Raw genomic sequence first — 21466 nt, forward strand, 5'->3', positions numbered from 1 at the left:
GTAGTAGTAGTGACATAATACAAGACACGATGTTTACTCACTTCCGCTTAAGTCCAATGGTCCCAAAGTTGTCAGACTTGGTGCAGGGTGGGGGGTTTTGAAACCCAAAAAGGCTCCTAAGTCTCTCCCTGGTGCAGCTACAAAAGCCTGCAGCGCATTTGGCTGACGTGATGTGAAACAAACAAATTAATCCACAAAATCAGCTGAACCCGAGACTGGAGCCGGAAGTCACTCATTTTCATGGTGCGGGATTCAAAAATTGAATATATAAAACGATCGCTTCCACACACATCCAAGCAGTCCATTTCATTCAGGAGCATAAAAAACGGTGTAAATAAATATACATAAACATGTTTTTTGGTGTCATACGCACTTTAAAGGTTTATCAAGTTGAACATTCTTAAAAGCAAAAAGAAAAACAACTACAACACAAAATGATATTCAACACGAACTTAATTTTTTCCCCCTGACGAATATAAGTGTAATTCTAAATGGAGACACAGGGGGGCAGTTACGTACAGTTGTGACCGAATTCCAACGTAAATCAGGCACGACGAAGAATAAGACAGGAGGAAAAACAGACGGCCTCGGGTGAAACAAAGGTATATTATCGACAAAAATGTCTCATAAAATTAAAACATATGTTTTATGTGGTGGTCGCGGTTGTTGTTTTTACGACAACGACAACAAAAGAACGTAATGACATGGATTGGTGGGCTTTAACTGTATGTTTACATTAGCTGCTAACGTTAGCTTTACTTAGGATCAATATGCAGCTTTAGTTATTATTTCCAGGTCATAAACAGTTAATATACATTGATGTTACGGTCGTTCAATTATTATTAGTCACTGACTTAAGAGCGTCATTCAATTCAATATTCGCATTTTCAATTTTAGTAATTTTCATTGTATTGTATTGTACATTGCGTTGTAAATACATGGCAGTTTTTGTATTGTTTCCTGAGGACTAGAAAAATATTTTAAGCTTCTTTATTCATATTTTGTCTTAAAATTGAAGAAACCTGGGGTTCTCTATGGAAAATGTCAAAATGTTAAAATAGTTACACACCACTGCGTAGTACATAGTACAACAGCAATATTAAACATAGGCCTATTGTTAAATCAAAACCTTCCGAACACTAAATATTACTTGGATTGATTTAACCAACTCAAAAATTTGATACCTTTTTGGATATTTGAGTAACATACGTTTGTGTTTTTGTGCAGGAAGCTCTATGCGCCTCCTCGGGAGCACCGAAGAAGATAGCAGTTGCGAGATCTCCCGGCTTCGACGAGTGGTGTTACAAAACAATGAAAAACTCCTGGATGAGATGTTGTGTCAGGAAATCTACAAGAAGGTCATCAACTACCGAGGCGGCTGGGGCGTCGCGGGAACCCCTCTGCACGCTGCCGTGTCCAAGGGTCACCTCAGCTGCCTCCGGGTCCTGCTGACCCACGGCGCCGTTGTCGACTGCGTGGACGTCAAGGCCCAGACTCCGCTTTTTGCCGCCGTTCGCGGGAAGTACCTGGACTGCGTGTTAGCGCTCCTCCGGTCCGGCGCCGACCCCAACGGGAGCCCCTCCAACAATGGTTCCCCCGTCCTCACCGCCGCTCGCGAGGGCGACGCGGAGATATTGCTGGAACTTCTCAAACACGGCGCCGAGGTCAACTCGCGCTCCAAAGTTCTGCTGTGGACCTCCGGCGCCAGGGTGTCGAGTGGCCCCTTGTACCTGGCGGCCGTGTACGGACACATGGAGTGCTTCAAACTGCTGCTCCTCTACGGCGCAGATCCGGATTACAACTGCGCCGACGCCAGATTGCTGGCCGCAGTCAAGCAGCCCAAAACCGTCCTGGAGATGTGCCTGAGGCACGGCTGCGGCGTGGAGTACATCCAGCTCCTCATCGACTTCGGCGCCAACGTCTACCTTCCCACGCTCATCATCGAGAAGTCCACCAAGCAGAATGAGGCTGTGGAGCTGCTTCTGCAGGAGAGAGGTGTCGCCAATATCGTTATTAGGGAGCGTAAATAGTAGAATTAGTGCAATTAGGGATGTCCCCGATCCAACCACTTGATTAGAAATCGGACCCAATCGTGTTATTTTCAGGGAATCGGAATCGGTTGTAAAAGATGGGTGTTTAAAATGTATGTATTTGTTAATTTTAAGTCATTGACTGCCATTAATGGCACTAAAGGTCAATGACAGTAAAACGTGATCACTCAATGCCGGCCTTCCTAGATGAAGTGGATTTCACGTGAATGGCAGTGAATGAGCTAAATGCTACCAGCAATACAATAATCCAAAGGTACAGTAAAGCAATACATTTCAAAAACCTGATCTTTTTACCTGATTCCAATTCTCATCTTTAATAAATACTAGACTTCATAACCTATTGACATGACACGGGAAACGGGGCTGATTCGTAGGGGGCCTATTTTCAAAAACTTCAAATATTTTCAAAACCAAAGCTGCTACAGACCTAAAACCAAAACAGGCACCTACCTTAGCCATATATGAGTCCGCATGAGTAGCGGCATCCAAAAAAGTCGTTCCCTTAAAATCCAGATTAATTATTTTTTATATAACACAACATAAAATGGCTATAAAAGTCTCAGATTTTACACTAGATGCACAAAAATCACCAAATGCAGAGATAATCACCTATATTTTCAGGATCAATAGCAATATTTAACATATAAGGTTTTGACCAACTTAATTTTTTTTTATTTACTACAAGTTTTCAACAGCTAATAAATCACTCAATTTAACATCAAAAGCTTAATACTTGAGGAAAACATGCAGAATCAATTATAAATAATATGTAAATACATTATCAATAAATTCTATATACAGTTACAACTTATTATTGAACAGAATAGCCCCATATAATCATTATACACTGTTAGCGAATGAGGCTAGCGGCTGCCTGGCGTAAACAGAGCTTTTCTGGCGAAAATTCTTTTGAATAAATGCTTAAATCGCTGTATTCTTCATAGATATGGATGTAAAACAGTCTCGATTCTTGGTTAGAAGCAAAAGAAAACGTGCAGGTAGCATGTATTCTTTATGCTGTCATTATTATATAGACAGTGCTGGCCAAAAATATTGGCACCCCTGCAATTCTGTCAGGTAATTTTCAATTCCTCCCGGAAATTACAATTACAAATGCTTTGGTAGTAATATCTTCATGTATTTTGCTTGCAGTGAAAAAATACAAAAGAGAATGGGGGGAAAAAAAAAAAAAACATTATCATTTTACATAAAACTCCAAAAATTGGCCGGACAAAAGTATTAGCACCCTCAGCCTAATACTTGGTAGCACAACCTTCAGACAAAACAACTGCCAACAACCGCTTCTGGAATCCATCAATAAGATTCTTACGTTGCTCTGCTGGAATTTTCGACCATTCTTCTTTGGCCAACTGCTCCAGGTCTCTGAGATTTGAAGGGTGCCATTTTCAGATCTCTCCAGCGGTGAACTATGGGATTGAGGTCTGGACTCACTTGAGAAGTCTCCAGTGCTTTCTCTCAAACAATTTACCAGTGCTTTTTGAAGTGTGTTTTGGTTCATTGTCCTGCTGGAAGACCCATGACCTCGGAGGGAGACCCAGCTTTCGCCATTATGCTGCAAAATGTGTTGGTAGTCTTCAGACTTTATCATGCCATGCACACGGTCAAGCAGTCCAGTGCCAGAGTAACCAAAGCAACCCCAAAACATCAGGGAACCTTCACCATGTTTGACTGTGGGGACAGGGTTCTTTTCTTTGAAGGCCTTGTTTTTTTCCCCTGTTAACTCTATGTTGATGCCTTTTCCAAAAAAGCTCTACTTTTGTCTCATCTGATGAGAGAACATTCTTCCAAAATGTTGGCTTTCTCAGGTAGGTTTTGCCAAACTCTAGCCTGGCTTTTTGATGTCTCTGGGTCAGAAGTGGAGTCGTCCTAGGTATTCTACCATTGAGTCACTCTTCATTAAGACGCCGACGGACGGTACTGGTTAGCACAGTTTTACCCTCGGCCTGCAGGACAGCTTGAACTTGTTTCGATGTTAGTCGAGGTTCCTTAGTCTTTACCGTGCACATCTAGGGAGGTTAGCCACAGTGCCGTGGGCTTTACACTTATTGATGACACTGCGCACGGTAGACACAGGAACATTCAGGTCTCTGGAGATGTAGCCTTGAGATTTCCCATGCTTCCTTACAATTTTACTTCTCAAGTCTTCAGACCGTTCTTCTGTCTTTTCTTTTCGCCATGCTCAATGTGGTACACACAAGGACAAAGGTTGAGTCAACTTTAATCCATTTTAGCTGAAATCAAATGTGATTTAGTTATTGCCACCACCTGTTATGTGCCACAGGTAAGTAACAGGTGCTGTTAATTACAAAAATTAGAGAAGCATCACATGATTTTTCAAAGGGTGTCAAAACTTTTGTCCGGCCCATTTTTGGAGTTTTGTGTAAAATGATAATGATTTCATTCTCTTTTGTGTTTTTTCATTGCAAGCAAAAGAAATGAAGATATTACTACCAAAACATTTGTAATTGCAATCCTTTTCTGGGAGAAATTGAGCATTATCTGACAGAATTGCAGGGGTTCCAATACTTTTGGCCAGATACAATATTTACAGAACAAGCATGCCTGAAGCTTACCTGTGGCAGCCTGTTTTCAAGCTGTTGCGGGGTCCTACGGTCAGTCAGCGGCAGCCGCAGTTGCCCACACAGATGCCTGATTTTTTCAGGGGGGGGCGGGATCAATATATCGGCTGGCCGATATATCGGTTGACCTCTAAAAAAATACAACTAAACAAAAAAAAAAAAAAGCGGACAGAGACTCTTATTTTGTAAATCGTTAGCCTCACAGCATAATTGCCTTAGTCACTTTTTGGCCAAACTGCGATAGCTGATGAAATTTATGTTATTTTCAATTCTGCGTAATCTTGCCTTTCTGCTTAAATCCTTGGCGAGTCACAGTGTAAGCAATTATGCTATGAGGCTAGCAAAATAATTGTCATTTTCTATATTCCAGGTGCACCTTCATTTGTAGAGATGGGCTTTCAGTTTTCTTCTTCTTTCCAAAAGCTTGTTTTTAAACACAGTGCTTAGTCTCCCATTGTGCAGGTAGTTTTGAAGGCTTCATTGCCTCATTGGTTGGTCAATCATCAATTGCAATAAGTCCATGTTTTGTTTTGTATTCAATTTATAACACCCTGCCATCACATTCCTTGATGGGACTAATCGTCCCAAAAAGAAAAGCTGTTTGGCATTTGTGAGATTCTGAAATCCCTTACGCGTGCAGGCCATTAAAAGCTATATTGAGAGACTCACATGATGAATGTCATTCTTCTTTCAGGTAATCCCAAGGCCTTGACTTCACAGTGCCGACTGGCGGTGCGAAGATACCTCAGAAAGATCAACAAAATCCACTGTATCGAGCAACTGGACGTGCCGACGAGTCTCAAAAGCTTCTTGCAGTACAAGCCGCTCCCAGTTATGATTCTCTAGCGACGCGTTAAATCAGAATAAATGTCGTTTTTTTTTTTTCTTCTTTAATTGACCTCCCAATCCTGCTTTGTTCTGAAAAATCTAATACATTAAACGTATTTATGTGTGGCTCTGCAGTTATTTTGTTTAGCCATCTTGGGCGTTGTACATAAAAGTAGGGTTGTCATATTTTCTAGAAAAAGTTTTCAAAATTAGATTTGTTTATATGAGTAGTTATTTTTGTTTCAATATTTTGTAATAGTCAATAATCTATAGGGTGTTAAAAAATGGTTGACCCCATTAGTGCTGCAACGGTTAATTAACTCGAGTATTCGATTAGGAAAAAAAAAAAAATCGAATTTTGCTGATTCGAGTATTCGTTTGATTATTGTGGCATTGTAATAGTTTATTTCAAAAGTGTTTGCATTGTTTTATTGAATGGATACACTGGCCTCTAGTCTGCCTCATTTTACATCCAGCTGCTCCATGTTAAGACCAACATAAGCTAAGTTTTTGTTTGAGCTATTTTTTTTTTTAATGCATTCATAATTTAGTGTACGAGTATATTTGGCCGTTTTTTGTGGGAATGTGTCTGAACCATTGAAGAGCATTGTAAAGAAAAATAAAACAACTTTTTATAGCATTTAAGCTAGCGGAATTTTGCTGTGTAAATTAGCCAATTCTTCTTTTGGTAAACATAGATCCTTATTTATTTTTTAAACCGTTTGAGACTCAGCTCATGTATTTTAACTTTTCATGTTCCTTATCCGATTAGTCGATTATTCGAACCAACTAGTTCATCGATTAATCGACTACTAAAATAATCGATGACTGCAGCCCTAAACCCCATTCTAAATGTATCTCGGAAACTACTCGATGGATCTTAATGAAACTAAATGCAGTTTATGTTGAAGGTCATACGTTTTATTGGTTACACTTACAAAGAAAAAGTACCAATATTTGTTGGCTCTATGACAGATTTTCATTCATCAAATTGCCTTTTCTTTTGAAGTGAACGGCATTTCTTAACCTGAAAAGATAGAAATGCCAAACGTTACTCGCAACAACTTGAAACGTTTTTACACAACCTGTGAAATTTTGAGGTCATTCCAACGAAAATTGTCAAAATGATTGGCCTACGAAATGGGGTCAAACATTTTAGGAATACAAAAAAACCCTGCTAAAAAAACGCCTTGACGCCTGAATTTGCATTTAACAAATACATTGAAAATCATTGTTGAAATACACTAGTACATTAAAATGATCGTTAAAATATACATATAGTAAATGATTTGACAATACCGTGAACCTAAAACGTTTGTTTTAAAACAAAACTTCTAGCCAGTAGATGGCAGCAGATCGCTGTAAAAGGCACGGATATTGAAATGGACTTGACAAATGTTGATCAAAATGAATGAAATCAGTAAAAGGCGATTGTTTAGTTTATTACCTTTATCATCAAACATGGCAAAAATATCCCTTAAAAAACATTTGCATATTTCAGCATCCCATTAAACAACATAGTGAAACCTCAGGATATATTTTATTTCTTCATTAAAAAAAAAAAAAAAAAAAAAAAAACTTTTAGTTTCAAACAAGCAGAACAAATCATTCAGCTCAATATGAATCACAGAGTTCAAGTATTGCCACCATGAGGTAATCAAAACAACTGAATGTACACAGAAAACCCCTTCAAATAGGAGGATTTCCGTTTCTATGTAAATTGTAGTTGGGGAGGGGGGGCATACGCTGCTGGCCAAAAGTATTGGCACCCCTGCAATTCTGTCAGATAATGCTCAATTTCTCCCAGAAGATGATTGCAATTACAAATGCTTTGGTAGTAATATCTTCATTTATTTTGCTTGCAATGAAAAAACAAAAGAGAATGGGGAAAAAAATGAAATCATTATCATTTTACACAAAACTCAAAAGTATTGGCACCCTCTGAAAAATCATGTGATGCTTCTGTAATTTGTGTAATTAACAACACCTGTTACTTACCTGTGGCACATAACAGGTGGGGGGCAATAACTCAATCACACTTGCAGCCAGTTAAAATGGATTAAAGTTGACTCAACCTCTGTCCTGTGTCCTTGTGTGTACCACATTGAGCATGGAGAAAAGAAAGACCAAAGAACTGTCTGAGGACTTGAGAAGCAAAATGGTGAGGAAGCATGGGCAATCGCAACGCTACAAGTCCATCTCCAAAGACGTGGAATGTTCCTGTGTCTACCGTGCGCAGTGTCATCAATAAGTGTATAGCCCATGGCACTGTGGCGAACCTACCTAGAGAAGAAAAATTGACGAGAGATTTCAACGAAAGATTGTGCGGATGCTGGATAAAGAACCTCAACTAACATCCAAACAAGTTCAAGCCGTCCCGCAGTCCGCGGGTACAATAGTGTCAACCCGTACTATCCGTCAGCATCTGAATAAAAAAGGACTCTATGGTAGGATACCCAGGAAGACACCCCTTCTGACCGAGAGACCTGAAAAAGCCAGGCTGGAGTTTGCCAAAACTTACCTGAGAAAGCCAAAAATGTTTTGGAAGAATGTTCTCTGGTCAGATGAGACAAAAGTAGAGCTTTTTGGGAAAAGGCATCAAAATAGAGTTACAGGGGGAAAATACGAGGCCTTCAAAGAAAAGAACACGGTCCCTACAGTCAGTCCCTGATGTTTTGGGGTTGCTTTGCTGCCTCTGTCACTGGAATGCTTGACCGTGTGCATGGCATTATGAAGTCTGAAGACTATCAACAAATTTTGCAGCATAAAGAGGTCATGGGTCTTCCAGCAGGACAATGACCCAAAAAGCAGTAGAAAATGGTTTGAGAGAAACTACTGGAAAGTGACCAGCAATGAGTCCAGACCTGAATCCCATAGAACACCTGTGGAGATGGCAGTTTGGAGAAGGCCCCCTTCAAATCTCAGAGACCTGGAGCAGTTGGCCAAAGAACAATTATTTGGCCAATGAGAATTTGGCCACATTCTCATTGATGGATACCGGAAGCAATTATTTTGTCTAAAGTTTGCTCTACCACGTAATTAGGCTGAGGGTGCCAAAACTTTTGTCTAGCCCATTTTTGGACTTTTGTCTAAAATGATAATGATTTATTTTTTTCATTGTCTTTTGAGTTTCTTTCATTTCAAGCAAAATAAATGAAGATATTACTACCAAAGCATTTGTAATTGCAATCATTGTCTGGGAGAAATTGAGCATTATCGGACAGAATTGCAGGGGTGCCAATACTTTTGGCCAGCAGTGTAGTCATGTTCAGGAAACCTAAACAAAAAAGTTTTTAAAGGTCAAGCCGCTTTTCCACCAGAAAATACACAGTTTGGTCAATATATTCCCGAGAATGAGAGATGATTTAAAATGTTGCCGTTACACATTTTCAAAACTATTTCCACTTTACGCTAAGTAATGAACCTGCATTTTTGGGAGCCAAAAATCAGTACCTAACTTTACTAAAACGAGGTCATGATAAAGACAACGTAACCATCCTTTGCACAGTATACGTGTGTGACATTTAGGATGAAGTCACTTTTATTACCATGGCAACGTGAGGTCATACTGCACGGTGGGAAAGCGGCTTGCTTTTTATTGACATTTCAACAAAACGTGAATCGGTCCCCTTCTTTGACACCGACGTGTCGTGGTCAGGATGGCTTTTGTCGACTGTAGTTACGCTCATCCGGCCAGTCCCACATCGAGCGACATCATCACGATAAAGCCCAATATAGAAGTCCAGGAGGCCAGTTTCCCGTTTCCACTACGGAAAAGTTAAGAGCGGAACGTATGGGGTAAAAACCATTTTTGTTGTTGTTGTACAGACTGCTAAGCACGATGGAATTACTTTACATTCAAACGAGTATGTACTGTAATTTTCGGAGTATATTCCGCTTTTTCCCCCTCATTTTGAATCTTGCGGTTAATAGTCCAGTGCTGCTTATTTGTTGATTTATTTGGGTTAATACTAGTAGGGCTGTCAAAATGATCACGTTAACAGGCGGTAATTAATTTTTTTAACTAATCACGTTAAAATATTTGACGCAATTAACAAACATGCCCCGCTCAAACAGATTAAAATGACAGCACAGAGCAATGTCCACTTGTTACTTGTGTTTTCTGGAGTTTTGTCGCCCTCTGCTGGCGCTTGGGTGCGACTGATTTTATCGGCTTCAGCACCCATGAGCATTGTGTAATTATTGACATCAACAATGGGGGGGCTACAAGTTTAATTTTTGATTGAAAATTTTACAAATTTTATTCAAACTAGGGCTGTCAAACGATTAAAATTTTTTATCAAGTTAATTACAGCTTAAAAATTAATTAATCGTAATTAATCGCAATTCAAACCATCTAGAAAATATGCCATATTTTTCTGTAAATTATTGTTGGAATGGCATCGACGGATATATAAATTCAACATAAGTACTGTATATGTTTTATTATAACAATAAATCAACAGATGGCATTAACATTATTAACATTCTGTTAAAGCGATCCATGGATAGAAAGATAAATGTTAGTACAAGTTATAGAAATTTTATATTAAAACCCCTCTTAATGTTTTCGTTTTAATATAATTAGTAAAATTTTCAATCAAAAAATAAACTAGCAGCCCACCATTGTTGATGTCAATAATTACTTACACAATGCTCATGGGTGCTGAAGCCTATAAAATCAGTCGCACCCAAGCGCCAGCAGAGGGCGGCTAAACTCCATAAAACACAATTAACAAGTGGGCAGTTCACTGTACTGTCATTTAAATCTGTCTGAGTGGGGCATGTGCGTTAATTGTGTCAAATATTTTAACGTGATTAATAAAAAAAATTAATTGCCGCCCGTTAACGCGATAATTTTGACAGCCCTAATTAAAACGAAAACATTAAGAGGGGTTTTAATATAAAATTTCTATAACTTGTACTAACATTTATCTTTTAAGAACTACAAGTCTTTCTATCCATGGACCGCTTTAACAGAATGTTAATAGTGTTAATGCCATCTTGTTGATTTATTGTTATAATAAATACAGTACTTATGTACAGTATGTTGAATGTATATATATCCGCCTTGTCTTTTCTTTCCATTCCAACAATAATTTACAGAAAAAAAAGCCATATTTTATAGATGGTTTGAATTGTGATTAATTACGATTAATTAATTTTTAAGCTGTAATTAACTCGATTAATAATTTTAATCGTTTGACAGCCCGAGTTAATAGGTAACACTTTATTTGACAGCGGCAACATAAACAGTCATTATTTTGACATGGCACTATCATGAGCATTAATGAATGCTTATGACAGTTGCTTATACTTTTACAGTATCAACCGATGCAACACAGCCGAGTTTTGTGAGCCCAAACAATGATATCTGCGCTACACTAAAAGCAACATCCTTCTCTCCTACCTGACTTGAGCCTCAGGTATGATGTCATCCACTACCACGTAAACCATGGCCCCGGCAGCGAACGCCAACGCGTAAGGCAACACGGGCTCGGCCAACACCACGGCGATGGCGCCTAGGAGCCCGGCGATAGGCTCAACCATGCCGCTGAGCTGCCCGTACCTGAGAGCAAGAAAGCAAACGGGCGCAGTCAATCCGTGCGCGCGTCGGGCTCCGATGAAGAATGTTTTCACCAGAAGGCAGTCCACGTCGAAACGCCCGAGCCTCGAAGTGGCAAGCTGACGGCAAGGCCTTCTGGGAAATTTTGGATGCCGATACCAACAGCCAGATTTCTGCGGAGTTGAAGAAGAAGAAATTGAAGGCAATAGATTTTGATGATCTACTACTGGGATCCCAAACAGATTATTTTGCCACCAAAACATACAGTGCCCTCCATAATTATTGGCACCCCTGGTTAAGATGTGTTTTTTAGCTTCTAATAATTTTTTTTTAAATTCAAATAATATGGGACCTTAATGAAAAAAAAGAGAAAAAGCCAACCTTCAATACAAGTGCATTTATTCAGTGGGGAAAAAATCCCAGACAGAGAAATAATTATTTAACATCAAATAATGTGTGTCTCAATTATTAGCACCCCTGGTGTTAATACTTTTTACAACCCCCTTTTGCCAACAAAACAGCACCTAATCTTCTCCTATAATGTTTCACAATCTTGATTTTGTGTCTGGTGAACCATTTCTGTGTAGATTTGGCCATATGTTTAGGGTCATTGTCTTGCTGAAAGACCCAGTGACGACCCATCTTCAGCTTTCGGGCAACAGATTTTGATTTCAAATGTCCTGGTATTTCAAGGCATTCATGATGCCATGCACCCTAACAAGGTTCCCAGGGCCTTTGGAAGCGAAACAGCCCCACAGCATCACTGAGCCACCCCCATACTTCGCAGTGGGTATGAGGTGTAGGGCTGCAGCTATCGAATATTTTAGTAATCAAGTAATCGACTGAAAATTCTATCGATTAATCGAGTAATCGGATAAAACAAATATATTTTTAGGTGAAGAGCAATTATAGATATACATGAGAAAACAAGACATTTTATCATTTTCAGTCAATCAATGTCTTTATTTTTGATGTATATTGTTGAAAACAGCCAACAATTGCATCTCAGATGTAACTAGAATTTTAAAAAATGACTAATTCACTGCTTTCACTCAAAAAACCTTTAGATCTTATATATATATAACACACCTAAAAATGCCTTTACGCTTGATAACACACATCACTTAAAAGTTAGGATTTTTTCCTACGTTTTTCAATTAAATTTCTATTTGTGTCAAGCCATTTTTAAGTTCTAGTTAAGTTTTAAGTTAGTCTAAACTGTAAGTCCTGATAGGATTTAAGTTTTTGCACTGTTCAGAATAAATGTATGATACAGGCTGTATTGGAGCACATCAGGGAGTAGTGCTACTTGGTGTTTTATCCAGCAATGATTACTGAGCTAAAATTGATAGTTAGCATTGTTGAGTTTTTATTTGACATGCTCATCACTCCACAACGCTATGTTATGTTATAGCCTGTATGTAAGACACGTTAGCCACGCATCGAAAGCGGTCTTAATTAATTGAAACCTAGCCCTCCGCAGTGCTAACGTAAGGTGAGCTAGTAGTGACAGTAACGTTAATCTTATACAGTATATTAGCGTTTAGCGCTCTTTATTAGCGCTCTACTGCTTTAAGATGGCGGCTGTTTGCTAACGCTGCCCAGACGCGGCCTAGTCTGTCATTGCGCATCTAGTTCAACATACATGTGATCTCTATGAGACTCACTGGACGCCACCTGCAACTAACGTAGCATGAGCGGGCTAGTATTTAGCAACGTCGGCGTCGTTTGTAGCGGTTGTCGGCTGCAGTAAGTTTTTTTTTTTTGCTTCTTCCTCTACGCACGTGACATCAGCGCGTTGTCCCGCATTAAAAGTAGTCCGAGCAAAACGTGATGCTTAGAGCTGTCAAAATAAACGATTACTCGAGGTGAATAAAATTACTCGGATCAGTTTTTAAACTCGAGTTACTCGAGTTGCTCGAGTATTCGTTTCAGCTCTAATGAGGTGCTTTTCAGCATGCGCATCTTTCGTGGCACGCCAGACCCACTTAGCGTGTTTGTTGCCAAAAAGCTCGATCTTGGTCTCATCTGACCAAAGCACACAGTATTTTTGTGTGAGAATAGAATGTGTGAGTTTCTTTCGTGGCACGCCAGACCCACTTAGAGTGTTTGTTGCCAAAAAGCTCAATCTTGGTATCATCTGACCAAAGCACACGGTCCTAGTTGAAGCCTGGGATGGTTCACCAGACACAAAATCAAGCTCCTCCCATGGCCATCTCTGTCCCCAGACCTTGTTTTGTTGGCAAAAGAGGGTTGTACAAAGTATTAACTCCAGGGGTGCTAATAATTGTGACACACATTATTTGATGTCAAGTAATTATTTCTTTATGTGAGATTTTTTCCCCACTGAATAAATGCACTTGTATTGGAGGTTGGATTTTTCTCTTTTTTTTCCCATTAAGGTCCCATATTATTTGAATTAAAAAAAAATATTAGAAGCTAAAAAACACATCTTAACCAGGGGTGCCAATAATTATGGAAGGCACTGTAACTGTATCAAAATAGTTTGTTCAGTGGTGCACGAGTTAAAAAAAAAAAAAACACACACACACAAAAAACCAACAAAAACCATAAATCGATGCAATAAGTAGTGTTGTATGTTATTTTTCAGATCACACAGAAAAGTTTTTATTGCCAGAAAATAGCCCATTGAATCACTCCCACAAATTCAGTTCTTTTCCTCCTTAAATTAACAGGGGTCTCAAACTTATAACCCCTGCAATTCTGTCAGATAATGCTCAATTTCTCCCAGAAAATGATGGCAATTACAAATGCTTTGGTAGGAATATCTTCATGTACTTTACTTGCAATGAAAAAACACAAAACAGAATGAAATAAATCATTTTACACAAAACTCCGAAAATGGGCCGGACAAAAGTATTGGCACCCTCAGCCTAATACTTGGTAGCACCACCTTTAGACAAAATAACGGCCAACAACTGCTTCCGGTATCCATCCATGAGTTTCTTCCAATGTTCTGCTGGAATTTTAGACCATTCTTCTTTGGCCAACTGCTCCAGGTCTCAGATTTGAAGGGTGCCTTGTTCAAACTGCCATTTTCAGATCTCTTCACAGGATTCAGGTCTGGATTCTTTGCTGGCCACTTTAGAAGTCTCCAGTACTTTCTCTCAAGCCATTTTCTAGTGCTTTTTGAAGTGTGTTTTGGGTCATTGTCCTGCTGGAAGACCCATGACCTCTGAGGGAGACCCAGCTTTCTCATACTGGGCCCTACATTATGCTGCAAAATTTGTTGGTAGTCTTAAGACTTCAAATGACATGCACACGGCCAAGCAGTCCAATGCCAGAGGTCGCAAAGCAACCCCAAAACATCAGGGAACCTCCGCTATGTTTGATTTGGGGGACCGTATTCTTTTCTTTGAAGGCCTCACTTTTTTCCCCCTGTAAACTCTATGTTGATGCCTTTTCCCAAAAAGCTCATCTGACCAGAGAACATTCTTCCAAAACGTTTTTGGCTTTCTCCGGTAAGTTTTGGCAAACTCGAGCCTGGCTTTTTTATGTCTCTGGGTCAGAAGTGGAGTCTTCCTAGGTATCCTACCACAGAGTCATTTTTCATTCAGACGCCAATGGATAGTGCGGGTTGACACTGTTGTACCCTCGGACTGCGGGACAGCTTGAACTTGTTTGGATGTTAGTCGTGGTTCTTCATCCACCCTCCGCACAATCTTTCGTTGAAATCTCTCGTCAATTTTTCTTTTCCGTCCACATCTAGGGAGGTTAGCCACAGTGCCATAGGATTCACACTTATTGATGACACTGCGCACGGTGGACACAGGAACATTCAGGTCTTTGGAGATGGACTTGTAGCCTTGAGATTGCCCATGCTTCCTCGCAATTTTGCTTCTCAAGTCCTCAGACAGTTCTTTGGTCTTCTTTCTCTTCTCCATGCTCAATCCGGTACACACAAGGACACAGGACAGAGGTTGAGTCAACTTTAATCCATTTCAACTGGTGTGATTTAGTTATTGCCACCACCTGTTATGTGCCACAGGTGCTGTTAATGACACAAATTAGAGAAGCATCACATGATTTTTCAAAGGGTGCCAATTCTTTTGTCCGGCACATTTTTGGAGTTTTGTGTAAAATGATCATGATTTAATTTTTCTTTCCATTCTTTTTTGTGTTTTTTCATTGCAAATAAAAACAATGAATATATTACTACTAAGCATCTGTAATTGCAATCATTTTCTGGGAGAAGAGCGTTATCTCACAGAATTGCAGGGGTGCCAATATTTTTGGCTAGCAAAGTGTGTACATGATATGTTTTTTTTTTTTTTTAAATTATACTTTGGGGAAAAAACAAAAACACATGCCTTATATGTATCTCTTTCCAAATCTAAATCTGAATAAATACACTGTGCACACACACACACACACACCAAAAAAAATGTGTTACTTTGCGGTTTTTCCACTTGTCGCGGCGGGTTCTGGTCCCCGTTAACCGCGAAAAATGACGGATCACTGTATTTCACACAGCTTAACTCTTTGGCTGCCGTTGACAGCAATAGACGTCCAATCCATTTTAACAAGGAGGTGCCGGAAACGATTGTTAGAGCCAACCAATTCAAAGTGATTGGACGTCTATTGCCGTCAAAATGTGTTTCCAATGTCAATTCCCCCATTTTCCCAACTAACAACACATACTCTGCCGATGCTTGAAATCTTGACAAAGAAATAGAAACTAAAAAGTTCTAGAATGTATTTAACATGAAAGGAATTTCTACTTTTCAAGTATTCTGTTCTTCATGACTTATTTATGTTACAATGATTCAATGCAAACTGATGCGAGGCCTTGAGCTGACTTCACACAAGTCAAGGACATTCAACTTTGGAAGCTCCGTTGTGTTTGTTTACCTGGCATTCTCAAACGTTGCAGAGGAAGTCTTCCCAATGGCCCCGAATCCAACTCCAACTGCTAACCCCTCTGCAAAAATAAGACCTTGAGAATGACATATCTGCAGCCCGGCACACCTTTTGAGCACGTTACCGTCACATTATTAGGAGGAAATATTAAACAAATACGATCAGACGGCAGGAGGGCAATGTACAAATTGAAAAATATGCTAATGAGACGGGATTTATTCACACCGTTCGCACGGATGGCTTAATCCACGTTCTCGAGCCGACCCATTTGAATATTTCAATTTCCCCAATTGGCTGTAGTCTGAGAACGACGACTATGTATGGCATTTAAAGAGCTGAGACTAACGACACTGGAGGCAGAGAAAATTAATTACATCACGACACAAACAGACACTTAATTAGAATGATTTAAATAGTCCTTTCTGTCATGGAATAGTGTGACACCCCCAGGCTCTTAAGTCCCTACAATCAAGCCATCAACAGTATGTGCACGCTTTGAAAGTCGACCACACGAGGATTGTTAACCCTTTAAGGCGGACTGTGGACAGCTATTCAAAGATTGACACTTAAAGGCAAAGTTCAGAATTTTTGACAAGAGGCTTAATCTTGGAGTTTGCGAGGGTTTAGTTTGTCGGTGGAGTTGGTTCGCTAACTCGAAGAATTCGAGTAACTGGATTTAAAAAATTGATCGAGGAATTTTCTCCACCTGGAATAATCGCGAAATTTTGCCATCTCTAAGCAAGACGCATTGACTTCATTAACTATTGATGTGACACTTCGTTCATTCTTTGCGTCACACCCTATCAGACGGGGCCGAGCTTCATTTAGTATAGTCAGGCGAAGACGGCACACGCTCATGTCTAAGTTGGAATCAAGCCAGGATTTTTGAAGAACTACGAAAGCTGTACCGCATACAAACAGGAAGGATTGTCTCAGGAGGATTCAAGGTAATTATTATATTTTTCGTACCATGCATGCATTTTGAAACGTTGTGAAAAAAAAACATCAATGGGAGAATGGGAACCGCTACGGCATTGGCGTCATTCTTCGACATATATACTTAAAATAGATGCGTAACTGCCCGTTTTTTTTGCTCTTTTGACAAAGAATCAAGACAGTTTTACGTCCATATATACAAAAAATTCAGTGATTAAAGCATTTATTCGCAGGAATTTGTTTCTTTGTTTACACATGGCGGTGGCTAATTTTCGAAACTGACTAGCCTCATAGTCGGCAATATTTATGCGAAATTAATACCATGGCAAAATGTGGCTTTTTTTTTGCCATGTGGCAAAACGGATTTTGCCATGTGGTATTTTTTATTTATTTTTTGCCCTGTGGCATTTTTTTGCCATGTGCAAAATGGATTTTGCCATTTGGCATTTTTTTTGCCATGTGGCATATTTTTGCCATGTGGCAAAATGGATTTTGCCATTTTTTTTTGCCATGTGGCAAAATGGATTTTGCCATTTTTTTTGCCATGTGGCATATTTTTTTGCCATTTTGCATTTTTTTTGCCATGTGGCATTTTTTCCATTTTGCCACATGGCAAAAAAATGCTTGATTTTGCCATGTGGCTTTTTTTTTTTTTTGCTATGTAGCATTTTTTTGCCATGTGGCATTTTTTCCATTTTGCCACATGGCTAAAAAAATGCCACATGGCAAAATAACACTTTTCGTTCTCGTTCTTCGTTCGATTACAAATGTTGCTGTTCAGCCTCCAATTATTGACATGCAATGGTAAATTTTAAAAACTTTACCCTAAAAATATACCCAACACTAATGATTGCATGGGTCATCAAGGATTCTCATGCGCGCATATTGCATGTTGTTGACTCGCACTAGTGTAGCCACTCCGGAGCCCTGAAATTGACAAATAACAAACTGCATGGAATTTGTTGAAACCAACTCCACCGACTAATTAAACCCCCGCTAACTAAAAGATCTCGAACTCTTTGTAGCACAACTGGCTATTTTTGGTCATTTTTTGTCATTTAAAGCAGGAAGACTGGCCGTGAATGCTCATTTTTTAGTGCCATTAATGTTGCTAGATGTCCAATCCAATTAGACCGTAAGGGGGCAAATGAACATTCGCCCTGTGAGATCAAAAATTATAAATGGCGCATGAAAGGGTTCATGCTAATGAGACATTCTTCGAAGCTTACCTAAAGCTTTATACTGTAGTTAGCTGGACCAGAGCAACGTCGGAGCAATTATGTTTCACCGTTTACTTGGACACTGTCAGAATGACAATTTTCCACAGTGCAAAAATTCCATTTTTCTTGGCATATAAGAGCACCACACACCTTGATGAGAGTTATTTTTAGTGGCTCAAATAAGATGTCACATGGCGTATTGGCTCTCGAGAGCTTTAGGCCGAGTGCAGACTTCCTCACATCTCGCTCACCCCCTCTTGTTCTTGCCGACATGTTCCTGTGGTTACCAATGACACATGGGGAGAAAGCAGCCTGCAGGAAGCTGTCGATAATCTATTCAGGGGATTGAAGATTGACAATTACTGCTACCTAACGCTGCAAAAGAAACTTTAGTATGAGCTAGCATACACTGTAGGCATGTGTCGGTTACCAGTTACAAGGTATACCGGGTATGAAATCGTCACGGTTTCAAAACCAGCAAAATTTGCCGTCATACCGTAGTTATGGTATTAGCTATTTTTGAGCTCCCAAAAAATGTAGTGAGATGTCCGTGGCTTGGAACGACAGCGCTCACCCATCCCCTTCCAGTTGTTGCTCGGTCCTGTGTCTGTCAGTGATACTACACCTAAGCTTTTTCAACGCTCAAAAATAGACAAAGTCGCTAGTACGGGAGTTCTTCGGCTAATGAAAAGAACCAGACGGCGGCGGCTTAGAGGAGGAAGGACAGCAGACGTGCAGGCAAAACTTCCTACATGATTTAACATTTACGTGATCACGTTACACAAAGTTCAAGGTAAATAAACTAGTGCTGCAACGATTAATCGATTAACTCGACTATTCGATTAGAAAAAAAATATTCGAATTTAATTTTGTTGCCTCGAGTATTCGTTTAATTTAAGTGGCGTTGTAATGGTTTATTTTGAAAGTGTTTGCATTTAGTTTTATTGATTAGGGTGGATACACTGCCCTCTGGTCTGCCTCTTTTCACATGGCTGAATCCAACTGCTCCCTGTTAAGACCAACGTAAGTTTTTGTTTGAGCTAATGTTTTTTAATGCATTCATAATTTAATATATAGGTGTAATTAGATCCTGGGGGGTAGCACAGCCCATCCCTCCTCCCGCAGCCCATGATGAATCAGTTTTAAAACTTTCACATGTCGAAAGTAGACAGAAGGGAAATTATGAAATAACTGGAGCAATTTTAACAACTTTAACGGTTGATTCACAACATTAAATGAATTGAATGTAGTTCAAAGCTGCTGATACAGAATGGGGACTTGAGGTTTTTTTTGTACTGTTTTTAACTTGATACTAAAATAATAGTTTGCTTTAGCCTGACAGGATTTTTGAACAATAAAATTAAAAGCCGGGGTTCACATCAATAATTGATTTATAATTGAATCGTTAGGTGCCCAAAGATTCCCACCTCTCGTCTTAACCCCTTGTACTGACTCCATTTTGAAAGCTGAAAAAAGGCTTTGAAACAAAAGTTGACCATTTATTCTGAGTCGACAGCAATCGTACAGCACAGAGGCACCCAAGCGGGGATTCAGGGTCACCATATCACAAGTCGACAAAAGGTTCCCGAGAAAAATGACAATGCTTCGTTAAACATTGTCTTTTTGAAGGCTCTCGCAGGTCGGGCCGTGAGCAGGAAGAAGAGTGTGTTTGGCCGTTGTTTAGGATAATCTTCTATCGCAGTTTGGGCTGTTTAGTTCGTGCGTCACAGTTGCTGAGTCACCGTTACTGGGGCAACCACAGTGGGAGATTTTGCCCGCCTCAGCGTCAAAGGGGCTCTTGGAGTTTTATCAGTCGTGTTATCAGTTAAATATCGGGCGTTCTTCGGTGTTCCTTGCGTTGGGACAGGACGTCCCGCCATTTGTTCTGGATTGGCCGGAAGAACTGATTACGGTAGTTGGTAGTGCAGACATGGGCTTGTAGATGTCTTGTGGCCCTGGGGTGGCATCTCTGCTCGTCTGCGTGGCTATCGCATGTTTGGTGGGATTCGTGCATGGCTGGATGTGATTGGGTGCGCTTGGGTGGAGGACCTCAGTGCCGGGATTGGCGATGGGGCGGCGTAGGGTGGGTTGCCAACGGGCTCACACTCACAAGGGATTCACACGATCTGTGTTTTACATCGCAGGGCTGATTTGTGTACACTCCACCCCTCCCAATCCCTTATCTTGTAGACTCCCCCCCCATCGAACATGCCCCCCACATGGTGTCAACCGGAAATACATCTAGCTGACGATAGCACCAACATATTCATAGTTAGTGTAGGCGTTCAATGCATTTCTTTTTGTGTGTGTTTCTTCTGTCTCTCTCTCCTTCTTTTCTTCTGTTCCCCCATAACCCCTTCCTGTTCGCTGCTTTGTCTTAATATACGAGTTATGTTGAATGATCACAATGGGAGTAGGTCATACTCCAGTGTGAAACATTAAAACTGTTCGGAGCTACCAGACACCCAGACTTCCATTCGCCGTGTCAAACAGCTGAACAGGACAGGTTTAAAAAAACAAAGAAAAAAATCACATAAGTCGGGAACGTTGTAACCGAGGACTACCTGTACTAAGACATCATGTGTTGATGCGGTGCATTATGTACTCTGACATATAGTTTCAGTTCCTGCTTAGAGCGACTATGTTAGAAAGTCACATTAGCATGGTTGGTGCAGTCAGGCAGTCAAAAAATAAAATAAAATAAAGAGCCGAAGGATCCACCAAGTTCAAAGGTTTGAGCGTAGCAGAAACTCCATGCTAGAATTATTCATGTTCAGCCCCAAGCCACAGGTGAAAGTGGCATACAGTATATAAAAAGAGCAATGTGGAGACTTTAAAGGAGACAAATGAAAGATGAAAGCATGCGGCGCACAGGCAACTTGGGGATCCTCCACCCTGTGCAGCTGCAGATAGATAGGAGCCTGAAGGGCCACTTGATCATCATCTCATGCCTGTCATTACCTTGGATAACGACAAATCTATTCCCCCCTGCCCATCCAGGTTGAAATAATGAAGTCCTATTCCGGGGGAAAGCGCTGTTCACTTGCACTCAATCCTCTGGATTGCTGGGAAATGCCACAGGGACCCTAGAAACTCTATTTGCACTTTAACACTTTGTTTAACTATATAAATTAACAAAATGTAGTGTTTTCCTTTGGGTGAACGCTACTTAAAATGTCTGAGGATGTTTTGTTGTACAGTGAAAACTTTCAACACTTCATACTCCTGAAGTATTCGTACTTTTTTAGAATATTAATTTTAATTACATTGTTTTGCTTTGCTGAAACCACCCAACTAATATCATTTTTATATGACTCGAATGTTGGGATAACTTTGTTTAAATTGGCATTTGGATGTGCTCCTGAATACATTTCAGAGTGATTT

General features: G+C 40.0%; 2 protein-coding genes across 3 annotated transcripts in view; one reads left to right on the plus strand and one right to left on the minus strand.

The window, feature by feature from the left end:
* The first annotated feature begins 508 nt into the window (after nt 1-508).
* On the plus strand, nt 509-6796 carry LOC130910046 (ankyrin repeat and SOCS box protein 12-like). Its single transcript, XM_057827077.1, has 3 exons — nt 509-602; nt 1228-1995; nt 5346-6796. Exons 2-3 carry the CDS (start codon nt 1236-1238, stop codon nt 5495-5497), a joined length of 912 nt encoding a protein of 303 aa, XP_057683060.1. The 5' UTR covers nt 509-602; nt 1228-1235; the 3' UTR covers nt 5498-6796.
* A 1906-nt stretch (nt 6797-8702) lies between these two features.
* The window catches only part of LOC130910044 (zinc transporter ZIP11), a 78783-nt gene continuing 66019 nt past the window's right edge, over nt 8703-21466 (minus strand). For both annotated transcript variants that reach the window (XM_057827074.1, XM_057827073.1), the window contains exons 7-10: nt 15918-15987; nt 11120-11218; nt 10890-11048; nt 8703-9246 (exon numbers count right to left, since the gene is read on the minus strand). In XM_057827074.1, coding sequence (XP_057683057.1) covers nt 9165-9246; nt 10890-11048; nt 11120-11218; nt 15918-15987 — 410 coding nt within the window. In that variant the 3' untranslated portion in view covers nt 8703-9164. The remainder of the gene's footprint in view (nt 9247-10889; nt 11049-11119; nt 11219-15917; nt 15988-21466) is intronic.

The sequence above is a fragment of the Corythoichthys intestinalis genome, chromosome 21 (assembly GCF_030265065.1).
Source record: "Corythoichthys intestinalis isolate RoL2023-P3 chromosome 21, ASM3026506v1, whole genome shotgun sequence".
Taxonomy (NCBI): domain Eukaryota; kingdom Metazoa; phylum Chordata; class Actinopteri; order Syngnathiformes; family Syngnathidae; genus Corythoichthys; species Corythoichthys intestinalis.